Here is a 15,681-nt window from a genome sequence, read left to right on the forward strand (position 1 = left end):
AAAGCGCTAATATTTTATTTACCTAATATGTTATACCTTCTTTGTGATTTAGATTGGCTCTCAACATGAGATATTAAAATCTCATAATGTAGCCAAATTTTTATCTAAGAATGGGAATATCATGCATATCTAATGAAAATAGCTCTATGTAAATCCTTAAAATATACCATGAAAGTGACAATTGGAGCATACTTTTTATGTAGCCATTTTTAATGTTTTCCATCTGCACGTATCATATTACACACCTATCTGATTTTCATCATGTTACTGGATATCGCACATGGACACACAAAAATCATTGTGGAGACTGGACCTGAGAAACTCCTGAGCCAACAAAATCGGCCAGGCCTTGAAGATGGTCCCAATCTTGCTTAAGCTGCGGACATAAGCAAAACTCACCTTGGATCATTCCTGGTAAACACTTGTGTTAGAGGAAAAGAAAACAGAGCCCCAAGCCAGCAAAAGCAGCCCCGTGGCCTATAATTGGGTGCTCAGGGAATTTCCAACAAGGTAAACCAGAATAGGAAATTTTGTACCTGTAACCAATCAAGTAATTTCTTGGTTTGACTTCCAAGCTGATCACATTAGTTCTTAGCTCCGGAGCTTCTTCTGGCTTGATGCTCCCCAATTTGTGTTTTTTTGTTTGTTTGTTTGTTTGTTTTTACCAAAAATGACTATTAACCATTTTATTGTCCCTGTTAATACAAATCACGTTTTTCCCCATTTTGTTATAAGGCATATTGTTAATCTTTTAAATTCTGTCTTTCCTACTTTGAATCTGTGTGGAAACCAGTTTTATTCAGTTCATATGTATCCTTCCATAAGTTTTTTGTCTAAATTGTATATACCACACAGAAGCCTACAAAAATGTTTGTTTTTACACAGATTTATGTAGTGCACCAGAACTGGCAGATGTGACTGGCAAATGTACACTATTTGTCATCTGAATCTAGGTATCTAGCCTAATTCATTCTTTAGTAGATAACCTCCCATAGGCTGTAATAGGATAGATAACAAGGGCATTTCCAAGGACTATCACTGTGGCCTCTGGCAATAAACATTCTTGCATGTATGCTCTTATTTGATATCAGGAAGTGTGTTTCTTGTCCAAGGAGAGGTGAAAATGACACCAACTTACAGCGAAATTAACTGACATGATTAGGCACATACTATTTTCCAGGCATATTAATTAATGACTTACATGTACTAAATGATTTAATAAATAAAATATTAAAAATTTCAGAGATTAGTGCTAATTAACTTCTGCAAAAAATGTACTCATTCAATTCTCCAAATGCAGCATGATGTCTCGAAGTATTTAATTTTAACTTGACTTTGTTTTTGCCTAAATAATTTCTCTGGGTGTTGACTGACATTTGGATTTTTCAATATGAGGCTTGTCTTTTCATATAGTTTTTCTATTACTTTATAAATGTATTTTTTTTCTATTGGAAGTGCTTAAAATGAGATGAGGGAAATTATGAGAATAATCTATATCACTAGTTTCTGGCCATGATGGGTGTACCATACATGATTGGTTCACATACTAAAAGCAAAATTACACATGGGAGTTAATAGTAAAATTGTATATGTGAAATACATGAAAACTGTTCTCTTTATATAAATAAAAAATTTAAAAGTTGGAAAAAAAATCTAATTTTTTTCCTTGCCATCCCAATTAATTTCTGTCAATGAAATATTGTTCACCTTCTCAACAGAGACTTCAGAACAATTGTGTGATTGTGTGTCATAAATAAGAGTGTCAATTGTGAAATCAACAACAGGAGTCACTGTGCACTTACTCCCCATGTAGGATCTCTATCCTTAATGTGTTGTACAACGTGAATTAATGCTATAACTAGTACTCAAACAGTACTTTATACTTAGTGTTTCTGTGTGGGTGCAAACTGTTGAAATCTTTACTTAGTATATACTAAATTGAACTTCTGTATATAAAGATAATTGAAAATGAATCTTGATGTGAATGGGATGGGAGAGGGAGTGGGAGATGGGATGGTTGCAGGTGGAAGGGAGGTTATGGGGGGGGAAAGCCGCTATAATCCAAAAGTTGTACTTTGGAAACTTATATTTATTAAATAAAAGTTTAAAAAATTGTGTGATTGTATAATTATTACATGCATTCTACTAAAATAAAAGCAACTTTCACAGAGCCCGTGAGCACTGCTGTTTCAGAATGATGGTAGCAAGGAACACAGCGGAGTAAACTCCTGAAGGGAATGCTAGTGTTCTTTCAAGGCATTGAGATTGCAGAACTGTGTGTAACAGAACATGTTTCTTGAACCTTTTTTTATTTTATTTATTTGAAAGTGTTACACAGAGAGAGGAGTGCAGTGACTCTTCCTCATCACCACCAGAGAATCAGGCAGGCTGCCCACAGCTTGCCTTGGCCAAGGAGGGGAAGTGCACTGGCCCCTCAGCCTCCCCGAACCCCGGGGGACAATCAGACGTAGTGGGGAGACCAGTGGAAGCAGGATCTCACTTTATTGTAAAAGAGAGGTGTTTATATAGCTTTGGTACAGAGCAGCTATGGGCTAGGGGTGGGATGATGTGATGTAAAAGGCTCTTAGCCAATCCTATTATAACACCTCAATGATCCTTAGGCAAAAGCGCCCTGTGGCTGGGTCGTTTACCGCCAGGGATTTGAAACTTAAAGACAGGTTTTCAAATTTGAGGCAGGCTTAGAAGTTCCTCTAGGCCTCTCTGGATGCAGCCTGCCCCATAGAGGAGAGGGAGAGAGAGAGAGAGAGAGAGAGAGAGAGAGAGAGAGAGAGAGAGAAAGAGGTCTTCCATCGGCTGGTTCACTCCCCAGATGGCCACAACAGCCAGAGTTGTGCTGATCCAAAGCCAGGAGCCAGGAGCTTCTTCCGGGTCTCCAATGTGGATGCAGGGGCCCAAGGACTTGGACCATCTTCCACTGCTTTCCTAGGCCATAGCAGAGAGCTGGTCAGAAGAGGAGCCGCTGGGTCTTGAACCAGCACCCATATGGGATGCCAGCACATCAAGCCAGGGCTTTAACCTACTGCGCCACAGCGCCGGCCCCTGAACACTTTTTAAATCAAACATATGTGGGCATTTCTGCAAACACATGTTATAAATATATGCATGAATTCCACAAGTTTTTGCACTAAAATAAACTTTAGTTTCCATTATCCCATGAACTTTTTGATATTGTATGTGTGAATACAACCCATCACTGTTATCTAGAAAATGTTAACTAAGGTATTTAATGCGTGCATTTTATTGATTTTTTTTAACCTAACCTTAAACTGTTGTTAAAACCTGGAAATCCTAGCTATTACATAAATAAATCTGTGTTGGTTGAGCATTTTGAATTTATCACAGCAAATATAATAATTTAGGGTAATACTTGCTTCTTATTTTTCCTTTCAATACAAAACAGTATTGAAAAACAAGCTAGATAATAGACAAATACACTCATTTAGTTTTGGAATATTTGAGTTTGTAAAATAGAAATTAAATTTAGTTTAAATCGTTATTTTGAAGGTTATTTTTCATTGATGCTATTATTTCAATGAATTGTCTTTTTTCCTTGAATTAGGTCATTTTTACACCCACATTTCCTGGTATATTCATACAACAAATCAAAAAGCAGGTATTCAGATACTTCACTCTTAAAGGTAAGTTTTATTATCTGCTGAGCTGATTTTCATTCTTTTATGTGATAAAGTTGTCATTGTTGGGAAGAAAACAAATGCTTTATCGTCCACAAAATTATTGGGCAAACATCACAATCTCATTAAAGTGAAATTTGCTATGAATGTATATTCTTTTTCTATGTATATTTCTTTTCCATCTTAATGACAGAGAGAGAAAGAGAGAGGGGGTAGAGGGAGAAAGAGAGAGAGAGAGAGAGAGAGAGAGAGAATTAGGTCAGTTCCCAAAGGCTTGCCAAACTGGTGCTGAACCAGACCCAAACTAGGAGCCAGAAACCCAGTCAGGGCCGCCCCTGTGCACTCCTCAGCGCCCCCACCCCACCCCGGGGTGCACATTCTCAGGAAGCTGTAATCAGGAGTGGCACCAAAAAATGGAACAGAGTGATCCCAGATTTGCCCTGGCGCCCATATTTCAGCAGAAATCAGCACAAAATGCAGAAGGCGACAGTTTTCAGAAAATAAAGATAGATCAGGAAATACTTCTCTGAGAAAAAGAAAGCACAGAGGGTGAGTTCCACACGCACTTTGGCTTTCTGGGGTAACGTTCAGACCACAGGACAGGCAGGTAGAACTCTTAACAGAGAACCAGGTGGGGAGGGGCGGAGAATGAATATCTTCCATGTGCTGGCTCACTCCCCAAATGGTCACAGCAGCTGGAGCTGGGCCAGACTGAAGCCAGGAGCCTGACACTCCAACCTGGTCTCCCACATGGGTGGCAGAGGCCCAAGGACTTTAATTTTATACCGTAGTAGATTGCATTCACTGTTTTTTATGTTCAACAATCCGTGCAGTGCCACCTGCTTATAGTGTATGATCACTGTGAAGTGCTGCTGAATTCAGTTTGCTAGGAGACTATGGAGAAGGCTTGCATCTGTAAGGATCAGCGATATTGTCCTATAGTTTTCTTAGCTTGTGGCGTGTTGGTCTAGCTTTGAGGTAAGTATAAGCATGGTCTCATAAAATGAGTTTGTTGTTCATAATGTGCTCCTTCCTTTTCAAATCCTTGGAAGAATTTGAGAATTTTTGATGTTTATTCTCTAAGTGTTTTGTAGAATTAACCAGTGGAATTCCTGTTTCTGGGTTTTTAGTTGGGAAGTTTTGGTTACTGATGCCATGCCTATGCTGTTTTCAGGCCCCTAGGAATTTATTTTATTTTTTAGTCAATATTGAAATATTGTGTGTTTCTAGAAATTTGTTAATTTATCCTAGGCTGTCCATTTTGAAGGCATGTGATCATTCATAGTATTCTCTTTATTTTTTATTATTTTTTTTTTTGACAGGCAGAGTGGACAGTGAGAGAGAGAGACAGAGAGAAAGGTCTTCCTTTTGCTGTTAGTTCACCCTCCAATGGCCACCATGGCCGACGCACCACGCTGATCCGAAGGCAGGAGCCAGGTACTTATCCTGGTCTCCCATGGAGTGCAGGGCCCACGCACTTGGGCCATCCTCCACTGCACTCCCTGGCCACAGCAGAGAGCTGGCCTGGAAGAGGGGCAACCGGGACAGAATCCGGCACCCCGACCGGGACTAGAACCCGGTGGGCTGGCACCGCAGGCAGAGGATTAGCCTATTGAGCGCCAACCCATAGTATTCTCTTATAATGGTTATTTTCTCTGTGGTCTCAGTAATATTGCCTCTGCTCTGATTTCTAATTTTATTTACTTAAATCTTCTTTTTATTGCTATAGGGAAAGCTTTGTCAATTTTCATTTTAGAAAATGACTTCTCGATTTTATTGATTTTTATATTGATTTTCAGTTTGTCTCTTGTTTTTTAGTTTTATTTTTCTTTCTTTCGGCTAATGTTTGGCTTATTTTCATCTCCTTTTCTTAGCTGTTACAGGTGAAGATTAAGTTGTTTAGTTGAGATATCACTCCTTTGTTAATGTAGGTGTCTATTGCTGTAAGCTTCTTAGTTCTACTTTTGATGCATCCATCTGTTCTTGTGTGAATTGTTTCTTCGTTTTATGCTATTTTTTCTTCTCATTTGTCTTGAGGAATTTTCAAATTTGCTTTTTCCCTTCATTCTGTCGCTCAGTAGTGGCTTGCAAGTTTGTTGTTTAATTTCCATGTTTGCTAATTTTTCCTTTTTTTTTTTTTTTTTTTTTGCTGCTGGTAATGTATAGTGTTATTCCTACGTGTTTAGAAGAAATACTTGGTAGGCTTTTAATATTCTTGATCTGTGACCTAACTCGTGAGGTCTCCAGAGGAAGAGCGATGCTTCTTTTGAGAAGAATGTTTAACCCACTGCTTTTGGGCGCAGTGTTCACTATGGTGTTCGACCTTTTGGGCAAAGATGTTACCCACCTCCTCTGCTTCCTGGCTAAAATCTGTTTGGATGTTTTGTTTGTTATTAAAGTGAGTTATTGAAGTTTCCTGTTGCTGTGGTGTCCCTACTTCTTTCAGTTTTAATTGTATAGGTTTTCTGTTACCAGGTGCCCAAATATTTATTATTGTTGATTCTTCCTGAACTGGCACTGTGGTCATTAGGAAGTGTCCTTCCTTTCCTTTCATGGCATTTTTTTAAATACTCTTAAAGTCTGTTTTATTGGATGTAAGTAAAGAAACTTCTCATCTCTTTTGGTTGTGCTTTGCATGGAATGTCTTCTTCCATCCCTTCACTTTTAGCCTGTCCATGTCCTTGAGTCTAAAGTGAGTTTCTTATAGGTATTATAGTTCAGTTTTGCTTTGTTACTCATCCACCCGGCTATGTCTTTTGATTGGGAAGTCTAAATCATTTACATCTAAAGCAATTATCATCAGTTTCTTTGTCATTCTCTGCTTGGATTTCAGTTCTACCATTAGTCTGCTTCCTCAGCCATGTTCCTTTGTATTTTATTGTTTATTTGAATTGTGCTATATTTTACTCTCTTTTGTTATATGTGTGTGTGTATATATATATATAGATTTAAAGCATGGAAGAGATAAAAGGGTGAGAGAGAGCAAAGGAGAGAAAGGATGATAAGAGATACATGTAAGTATTATTAACCTGTGGATTGCATAAAATATTCATTATAAAATATATTTTAAGCTGATAATATAATTTCCATCACTTATCAAACAAAAAACTAAACTATGACTTCTTCCACTCACACTTTTTTCTTACTGTCACACTTCACATGTTTTTTAAGCTTTGTACCTTTTAACATGTTCTAGTTATATTCATTTTATACATGTTACCTTTTAACTTTTTACTTAAATTGTTCTTAAAAAAGTGACCCACTCATCCTACAACAGTAAGAGTGTTCTTTTTCTGGTGTAGATATATTTACATTTACTAATGAGTTTCATATTTTTATTCTATCATGTTTGTATTTGGTGCCTTTTCATAACAACTTGAAAATCTTCCTTTAGCGTCCCTGTTACGGCAGACCTATAGTGATAAAGTCCCTTTTCTGTTGTTTGTCTGCTTAAATCATTTTCTACCCTTCAATTTTTAAAAAAATGTTTTATTTGAGAGAAACACAGGGCAGGGGGAGAGAGAGAGAGGAAGAGACAGAGAGAAGAGAGAGATCCTATCTACTTGTTTATTCCCCCACTGGCTTGTAATCGTTGGTGGGGTAGTGGTGAGGACGCCTGAAGTTGGGCGACTGGAACTCAGTTCGGATCTCCCATGTGGGTGGCAGGGATTCAACCATGTGAGCCATCACTGCTGCCCCCTAGCGTCTGCATTACAGGGAAGTGGATGAGGCATCAGAACCAGGCTGTGTGACGTGGGTATGGTTAAGTGGCATCTTAACTGCTAGGCCAAACGTTCACCCCTGTCCTTCGTCGATGAAAACACTTATGCTTGCATAGTTTTCTTATCTGGAAGATTTTTATGTTTGTTTTTCCTCTTAGACCTTCGAATAAATCATCCCACATTGCTCTGGCTTGTAATGTTTTATACTGAAAATTAAAAACAAAACTTCTGACAGTTCTACAAATTCTCCCTGTGTATGACAATGCACCATTGGCTTGATCTTTTCACAATTGTCTCTGATTTTGATTTTGACAGTTTCATTAAAATGCATCTGAGTGTGCATCTTATTTGGACTCTTTGACATTATTTGATCTAGATATCAATTTCCTTCCTCATGTGAGAACAGAACACTCAATATTTATTCATTTTTTTAACTTTTATTTAGTAGATATAAATTTCCAAAGTACAGTTTATGGATTACAGTGGCTTCTCCCCCCCATAACTTCCCTCCCACTCGCACCCCTCCCATCTCCCGCTCCCTCTCCCATTCCATTCACATCAAGATTCATTTTCAATTATCTTTACATATAGAAAATCGATTTAGTATATATGAAGTAAAGATTTCATCAGTTTGCACCCACACAGAACATAAAGTGTAAAATACTGTTTCAGTACTAGTTATAGCATTAATTCACATTGGACAACACACTAAGGACAGATCCCACATGAGAAGTAAGTACACAGTGACTCCTGTTGTTGACTTAACAATTTGACACTCTTGTTTATGGTGTCAGTAATCTCCCTAGGCTCTAGTCATGAGTTGCCAAGGCTATGGAAGCCTCTTGAGTTCACTGACTTCGATCTTATTCAGACAAGGTCATAGTCAAAGTGGAAGTTCTCTCCTCCCCTCAGAGAAAGGTACCTCCTTCTTTGATGACCCGTTCTTTCCACTGGGATCTCACTTGCAGAGATCTTTCATTTAGGGTGTTTTTTTTTTTTTTTTTTTTTCCAGAGTATCTCGGCTTTCCATGTGTGAAATATTCTCATGGGCTTTTCAGCCAGATCTGAATGCCTTAAGGGCTGATTCTGAGGCCAGAGTGCTGTTTAGAACATCTGCCATTCTATGAGTATGCTGTGTATCCCGCTTCCCATGTTTGATCATTCTCTCCCTTTTTTATTCTGTCAGTTAGTATTAGCAGACACTAGTCTTATTTGTGTAATCCCTTTGACTCTTAGACCTATCAGTGTGATCAATTGTGAACTGAAATTGATCACTTGGACTAGTGAGATGGCATTGGTACATGCAACCTTGATGGGATTGTATTGGAATCCCCTGGCACATTCCCAACGCCACCATTTGGGGCAAATCTGATTAAGCATGTCCCAAATTGTACATCTCCTCTCTCTCTTATTCCCACTCTTATATTTAACAGGGCTCACTTTTCAGTTAATTTTAAACACCTAAGAATAATTGTGTGTTAATTACAGAGTTCAACCAATAGTATTAACTAGAACAAAAAAATACTAAAAGGGATAAAGTATTAAATTGTACATCAACAGTCAGGACAAGGGCTGATCAAGTCACTGTTTCTCATAGTGTCCATTTCACTTCAACAGGTTTCCTTTTTGGTGCTTGGCTAGTTGTCACCGATCAGGGAGAACATATGATGTTTGTCCCTTTGAGATTGGCTTTTTTAACTTATATTTATTTAATTATTTCATTTTAAATTGTGCCACATAATTATTATATTATTACATAGAAGGGTGATTATAGCTAATAAGCTTATTGCATATATAGAAGAAGCTAGAAGAGAGGATTTTGAATGCTCTCATAATAAATAAACTATACTTAAAATTATTGCCAACCTAACTATCCTAGATAACCAGCACACAATGTATAGCGGTACTGTTAATTATTTGCAGAACATTCTCTGGTCTTTTTTCTCCTTCTGAGATTTCCACCCTCTCTGTTGACCTGTTGGTAATGTTCCATAATTTTCTCTATGAATTATTTCTTGTGGTCTGCTGTGTTTCTTTTCCTGATGTTGGTCTTTCAACCCCACCTCCCGCAGTGAATCTTTCAGTCAGTTATTGTGTTCTTTAGCTTCATTATTCCTTTGGGTGCTTTCTCTTTTTTTAAGATTTATTGATTTATTTGAAAGGCAGAGTTACAGAGAAGCAGAGGCAGAGAGAAAGTGTCTTCCATCTGCTGGTTCACTCCCCAGATGGCTGCAATAGCTGGAGCTTGGCAGATATGAAGCCAGGAATCAGGAGACTCTTCCAGGTCTCCAACATGGGTACAGGAGCCCTGGCACTTGGGCCATCTTACAGTGTCTTCTCAGGCCATTAGCAGGGAGCTGGCTTCAAAGTGGAGCAGCCAGGATTTGAACTAGTGCCCATATAGGACGCTGGGCTGCTACGCTACAATGCTGGCCCTTGGGTGCTTTTTAATATTTCAGTTTTTTTGTTGAAATTCTCCCTTTGTTCATGCAGTTTTCTCATGAGCATCTTCATGAGAGTTTAATTATCTTTCAGGTAAATCATACTTTAGGAGAGTCATTTGAATTTAGTCATGGCCTTTGGTTTATCTTTGTCCACTTCTTTATTTTGCTTGATAATCCATGCTGATATCTGTGCATGAGCTCATGTGAGCACCTTTTTCACTCTGAGTAACTGCCTACCTCCAGGAAAATTTCTCTACTCATTATCTGGACAAGGAATTCTGGCGTCTCCAGGGACTATTTCCCTCATTACGGAGAAGCGAGCAGTTGTGATTTTTGTTAGCACTCCCTGTCAGGGAGGATGTCATGTACCAGATCAAGCTACCACCTCCACTCTGCCCTGAGTGGCCAGAGGGTAACTACTTTCCAGAGCTTCAGGCTGGCAAGATACAGGCAAACTCTCTGGGCAGTCCCCATACAAGTTTTGCGTTGTGGGCCACCGATGCTGCTGGTGCAGGCAGGTTCCGTGATGTCTCTGCCTACTGCTGTGGTGCTGCTCCAGTACCTGGGTCTGTGCTCGGTGAGTGACCTGAATCTTCCTACAGACATTTGGAGTTTGGTGGAGTTTGGTTTTACACCTTCCTAGCTCACAGAAGCTTATTTTTCCTTTGTTTTTTTTGTGATTTTTCAAAGGATTTTATTTTTATGTAAGTACTGTGAAATTGGTATGCTTATGGATACAAGGAGGATCCTGCACTCTTATTTGGTCAACATTTCCTGGAATACTGTTTCAACCCAAATTTCTTCCTCTTCTTCTGAATCTATGTTTAAGATCTTTGGTTATTGTTCTACAAATTCTTGAGACTCAAGGCATTTTTTTCAGTCCGTTTGTCTCCATTTTGCATACTGGGCAAATTCTTTCCTCATTCAGTGATTCTCTACTCTGTCATCTATACTATAGAGCTTATCGTATGGTTTTCGTTTCCTTCCTTTGTTCATTGCGTGTTTCAGTTTTAATATTGCCATTTGTTCTTTTATTATGACTTATGTTTCCTTATTGGATATATGTGTGTGTGTTGTGCTGTTTGTTTCTTAAAGATATATTTATTTATTTGAAAGGCATTGTTACAGAGAGAGAGACAGAGAGAGCGCACGAGCTTCCATCTGCTAGTTTACCCCCCAAATGGCCAGAAGGCCAGAGCTAGGCCAGTCAGAAGCCAGGAGCCAGGAGGTTCTTCCGGGTCTCCTACATGGGTGCAGGGGCCCAAACATTTGGGCCATCCTCTGCTGCTTTCCCAGGCTCATTAGCAAGGAGCTGGATCAGCAGTTAGGACCTGAACCAGCACCCATATGAGATACTGCACTGCAAACGGTGGCTTAACAAACACTCTGTGCCACATTGCTGGCTGCTCTGTCGTATAAGAAAATTTCTAGTTATTCATTGATGCAGCATTCTTTCAAATGCAGCTTCTTTCAAATCTGTATTTGATAGCTTTTTTCCGTCATTTTGATATTGGTATCAGTGCATTTTCTTTTCTCATATTTGTGAATTTCTCAGTCTTCCATACAAAAGGTGATTTTGATCATTTCCTGCACAAGGCAGGCACCCAGTTTAAGTTCAGGTTTCATGTTTTATGCTGTCCTCCTTTCGCAGAATTTGCCACAAAGTGGGTTGTGCTTCATCTTTTGGTCTGTGGCACCTTACATGGGTCAACTATAGGTGTAGACGTTTGAAATCAACTGAATGCTTTTCATTATAATTTAGCTGGTATTCACTACAGATATAAGAAAAATGACTGAAAAAGCAAAGAGGACAATAAAACTTGTGTATGAAAATAAAATTGCAACAGAAAGCACTTGAGTGAAGATGGCAGTCCTGATTATTCACAGACAGAGGAGTGAGAGGAAGAGATTTCAGACATTAGCAATGGATGCAAACTTCTGATGAATGATGTTAGCATAGTATCTAAGTTTGAATATTTGGTAATATCCAGGCAGGAAGGATAAAACCAAGGACATACTTTACTAGTTAATTATGAATACGTGTCTGGACTCCTTTTTAGGTTCACTGCTTTTATCAAGGACATGTAGCAGAGATTCCAAAATCATCTGTGATACTCAGCACCTGCTCTGGACTCAGGTAATTGTATGCTGGGGAGATGTGCACTGAGATAGTGTGAGCCCACAGTGTTCGGAATGCTTTTGAAGAATGGGGTGCAACAAAGAGACACATACACCGAATGCGTTTCCTTCCAAATGCTTTTTCTTTAACCTCCTTCTCCAATTCATATCCTTCCTCCTAGTTTCTTTGTAAACTAGGCTTTCAGTCTTAACATTAATGCAGAAAAAGTTCCATCTTGCATGAAGAATATATACATTTCCAAGCAACATTTAAACTGTAACCAACCCAAAGTTCCACGATAGAAGAATATAAAATTTGGTTTGCCAGCACTCTGGCCTCAGAATTAGCCCTTAAGGCATTCAGATCTGGCTAAAAAGCCCATGAGAGCATTTCAGGCATGGAAAGCCAAGACACTCTGGCAAAAAAAAAAAAAATTAATTAATTAAATGAAAGATCTCTGTGAGTGAGATCCCAAGGAAAAGAATGAGCCATCAAAAAAGGAGGTACCTTGCTCTGAAGGGAGCAGAGAACTTCCACTTTGATTTTGGCCTTGTCTAAATAATATTGGAGTTGGTAAACTCAAGAGGCTTCTATAGCCTTGGCAGCTCATGACAAGAGCCTCAGGTGATTACTGACACCATAAACAAGAGTGTCAATTGTTAAATCAACAACAGGAGTCACTGTGCACTTACTCCCCATGTAGGATCTTTGTCCTTAATGTGTTGTACTATGTGAAATAACGGTATACCCAGTACTCAAACAGTACTTTATACTTTGTGTTTCTGTGTGGGTACAAACTGTTGAAATCTTTACTTAGTATATACTAAGTTGATCTTCTGTATATAAAAATAATTGAAAATGAATCTTGATATGGATGGGATGGGAGTGGGAGTGGGAGATGGGATGGTTGCAGGTGGGAGGGAGGTTATTGGGGGGAAAAGCCACTATAATTCAAAAGTTTTACTTTGGAAATTTATATTTATTAAATAAAAGTTTAAAAAAATTTGGTTTGCAAGTTAATCCATGTAAGATGGGATGATACTCAGATTCTGGACTGCAAAGTTCCTGATGAAATCATACAAATTTTGACTATTGACTTTCACTTCTGCATGGAAAATGCCCTCGAATTGCAATTTTATTTCTTCTTCTATTTGAATATTTAGAGGATTATTGCAGTTTGATAATGTCACATATGGAATAGAACCACTAGAGTCTTCAGTTACAAATGAGCATATCCTGTATCAAATAATAATGAATGAAACTGGTTATACCTCCTTACAAGAGATTCAGCCTGTAACTCAATATGCGCAGCAGTCCTACAAGATTCTAGTCCAATCAGATGTGAGTAAATTATTTCATGTAATCTTCATTTACATCACTTCTGATAAAGTATTCATATGGATATATTATGATCTGAAACATGTGGAAAAGAAATTTAAACTGATCTTGAATAGGTTAATACTTCCAAATGTAGTGTTTTGTTTAAAAATTTTTGATGGTTATCCAGTTAATTGTTGAAAAATTGCAAGATATATTGGGGGAAAGAGAGCCTGTTGTTATGCAGTGGGTTAGAGTGCCACTTAGGGTCCCTGCTTCCCATATAGTAACAGCTGGGATCAAGTCCCAACTCTGCTTCCTATCCAGCACCTGTTCATGTGCCAAGGAGGTATCAGGTGATGGCCCAAAGTATTGGTTTTCTGCCTCCCATGTGGGACACCCAGATGGAGTTCCAGGCTTCTGACTTCAGCCTTGCACAGCCCTAACTTTTGAGATAATATGAGGAATGAATGAGCAGATGGAAATTCATTCTCTCTCTTTCTCTCTCTGATTCTGTCACCAGCCTTTCATATAAATAAGTAAAGATATAAGTAAATGATTTTAAGAAGAAAATGTAACCATCATTTATAAATGATTTATATATCATCAGACATCTCTTGACCTGTTTTCCTTGATGAAAACATTTTTATGCACATATGCATGGTTGCTTTTTCTGATTTTGCATGTGATTATTGCAATGATTTTCAGATTTCAATGCTTACAAGCATTTTTCTTTTTTTTAAAAGATTTATTTTATTTATTTGAAAGACAGGGTTACAGAGAGAGGTAGGGACAGAGAGAGAGGTCTTCCATCCACTGGTTCACTCCCCATATGGCCACAACAGCTGGAGCTGTGCCGATCCAAAGCCAAAAGCCAGGAGCCTCCTCCTGGTCTCCCATGTGGGTGCAGGGACCAAAGGTCTTGGGCCATCCTCTACTGCTTTCCCAAGCCATAGCGGAGAGCTGGATGGGAAGAGGAGCAGCTGGGAATAGAACTGGCACCCATATAAGGCCAGGGCGTTAACCCGCTGCGCCACAGCTCCGGTCCCAAGCATTTTTCTTACCTGTATATTTTCTTTGGAAAAAAAAAGTATTATTTTGATATAAAGTTTAATAGTAGAAAGAGCGCAAAACAACTTAGACATTTTCCCAAAATTTGTCTAGAGAGTGTTTGGAGAATTTTAGGTTATTTTGCCTAACCTTTTCATATATGTATTTATCAAAATAGTTTTAATATTATATAGATTTTTTAAAATAAAAATGGCCTAGTCATATGTGTTTCTTTTAGATTTTGCCATTAAAAGAGTAATGCACATTTTACAGATTGAATTATAGGTTTCTGAAGTAAACAAAATATGTGAAATATGAAATATGTGTGTAAAAAAAGGAAAAAATACAATGGGCCATAATATCATTTTCTAGAGCTAAACGTGGTCGTGGAATGTATGCTATAATTTCTGATATAATTTTGCATACTATTTCCTGCATAAACAAATGTCCTTCTAAAAGTTCATTGAAAATGGAATGAAAAGATAAAAATAAAAAAAGATGAACTTTTATTTCTTGAAGTAAGCTTCACGAAGTTCAAGAAACTTTTGTAATTAAGGATATTTAGGTAGTTTTACATCACCAAAGAATTTAGAGTCCTAAAATTTTAACCTGACAATGTAGTCTTTTTTAAATGATCACCGGAAGAAAAATGGGTGCCTTTTTTATTTTTTAAGGTAAGGAAACAGACATGAGAAAAGGCATATCAGGACTGTGAGGTGGATTTCTAATGATCTCCCCTTGAATACACACGTGCACACACACACAAGCATACACACACAAAATGGTCACAAAATTGCCTTTGTTTGATGTGAGGGAGTGAACAGAACCATGGTTATGATGCAGTAGGACTCGCAGGTGAAGATTTCTTGGCATTTTTTTCTGTTAACGCTCTGGCTAAATTTCTTAAAACTATGCTAATAAACAAGTGTTATGATTCTTTGACCTTCCCTCAAATCAAGCAATATTCCATGAGTATTCACAACATTCAAAAGAAAAAAAAAAAAAAACAACAACTATTGTGATGACCTTTGCTCTTGACTGGTCTGCTTTTGCTTTGCCTGGACCACGTCTAGGTAGACTTTGCCTAGATTGTGCTTTGTCTTGAGACTCTCATGGGTATGCCCATGTTCATCTCCTATTAGGTTTCTGGGAGAAATGCTTCGGGAACTTGATCCGACTTGTTTAAAATCTCCCTTGAAATTTTGTGGTACTCATTGTGGCAAAGATTGTGGTACTCATTGGCAAAAGGTTTGCCTCACTTTAATGTTTTAGCCATAGGGAGCTAGGCTAATTAAGATAAGCAAGATATGGTCTGTTGTTTCTGTTGTGATCTTCAATCAGGGCATGAGCAAAATTAATTTTTTTTATTTATTTGA

General features: G+C 38.2%; 1 protein-coding gene across 1 annotated transcript in view; it reads left to right on the plus strand.

Moving 5' to 3' along the window:
• The first annotated feature begins 2,610 nt into the window (after positions 1-2,610).
• LOC100358729 (A disintegrin and metallopeptidase domain 3) overlaps positions 2,611-15,681 on the plus strand; it is a 58,718-nt gene continuing 45,647 nt past the window's right edge. Inside the window, exons 1-4 of the mRNA XM_089327040.1 lie at positions 2,611-2,678; positions 3,581-3,659; positions 11,880-11,956; positions 13,102-13,279. Of these exons, the coding sequence (XP_089183166.1) occupies positions 2,611-2,678; positions 3,581-3,659; positions 11,880-11,956; positions 13,102-13,279 (402 nt within the window). The remainder of the gene's footprint in view (positions 2,679-3,580; positions 3,660-11,879; positions 11,957-13,101; positions 13,280-15,681) is intronic.

Source organism: Oryctolagus cuniculus, chromosome 2 (genome assembly GCF_051225735.1).
Source record: "Oryctolagus cuniculus isolate XC-2025 breed Fujian yellow rabbit chromosome 2, ASM5122573v1, whole genome shotgun sequence".
NCBI classification, from domain to species: Eukaryota; Metazoa; Chordata; class Mammalia; order Lagomorpha; family Leporidae; genus Oryctolagus; species Oryctolagus cuniculus.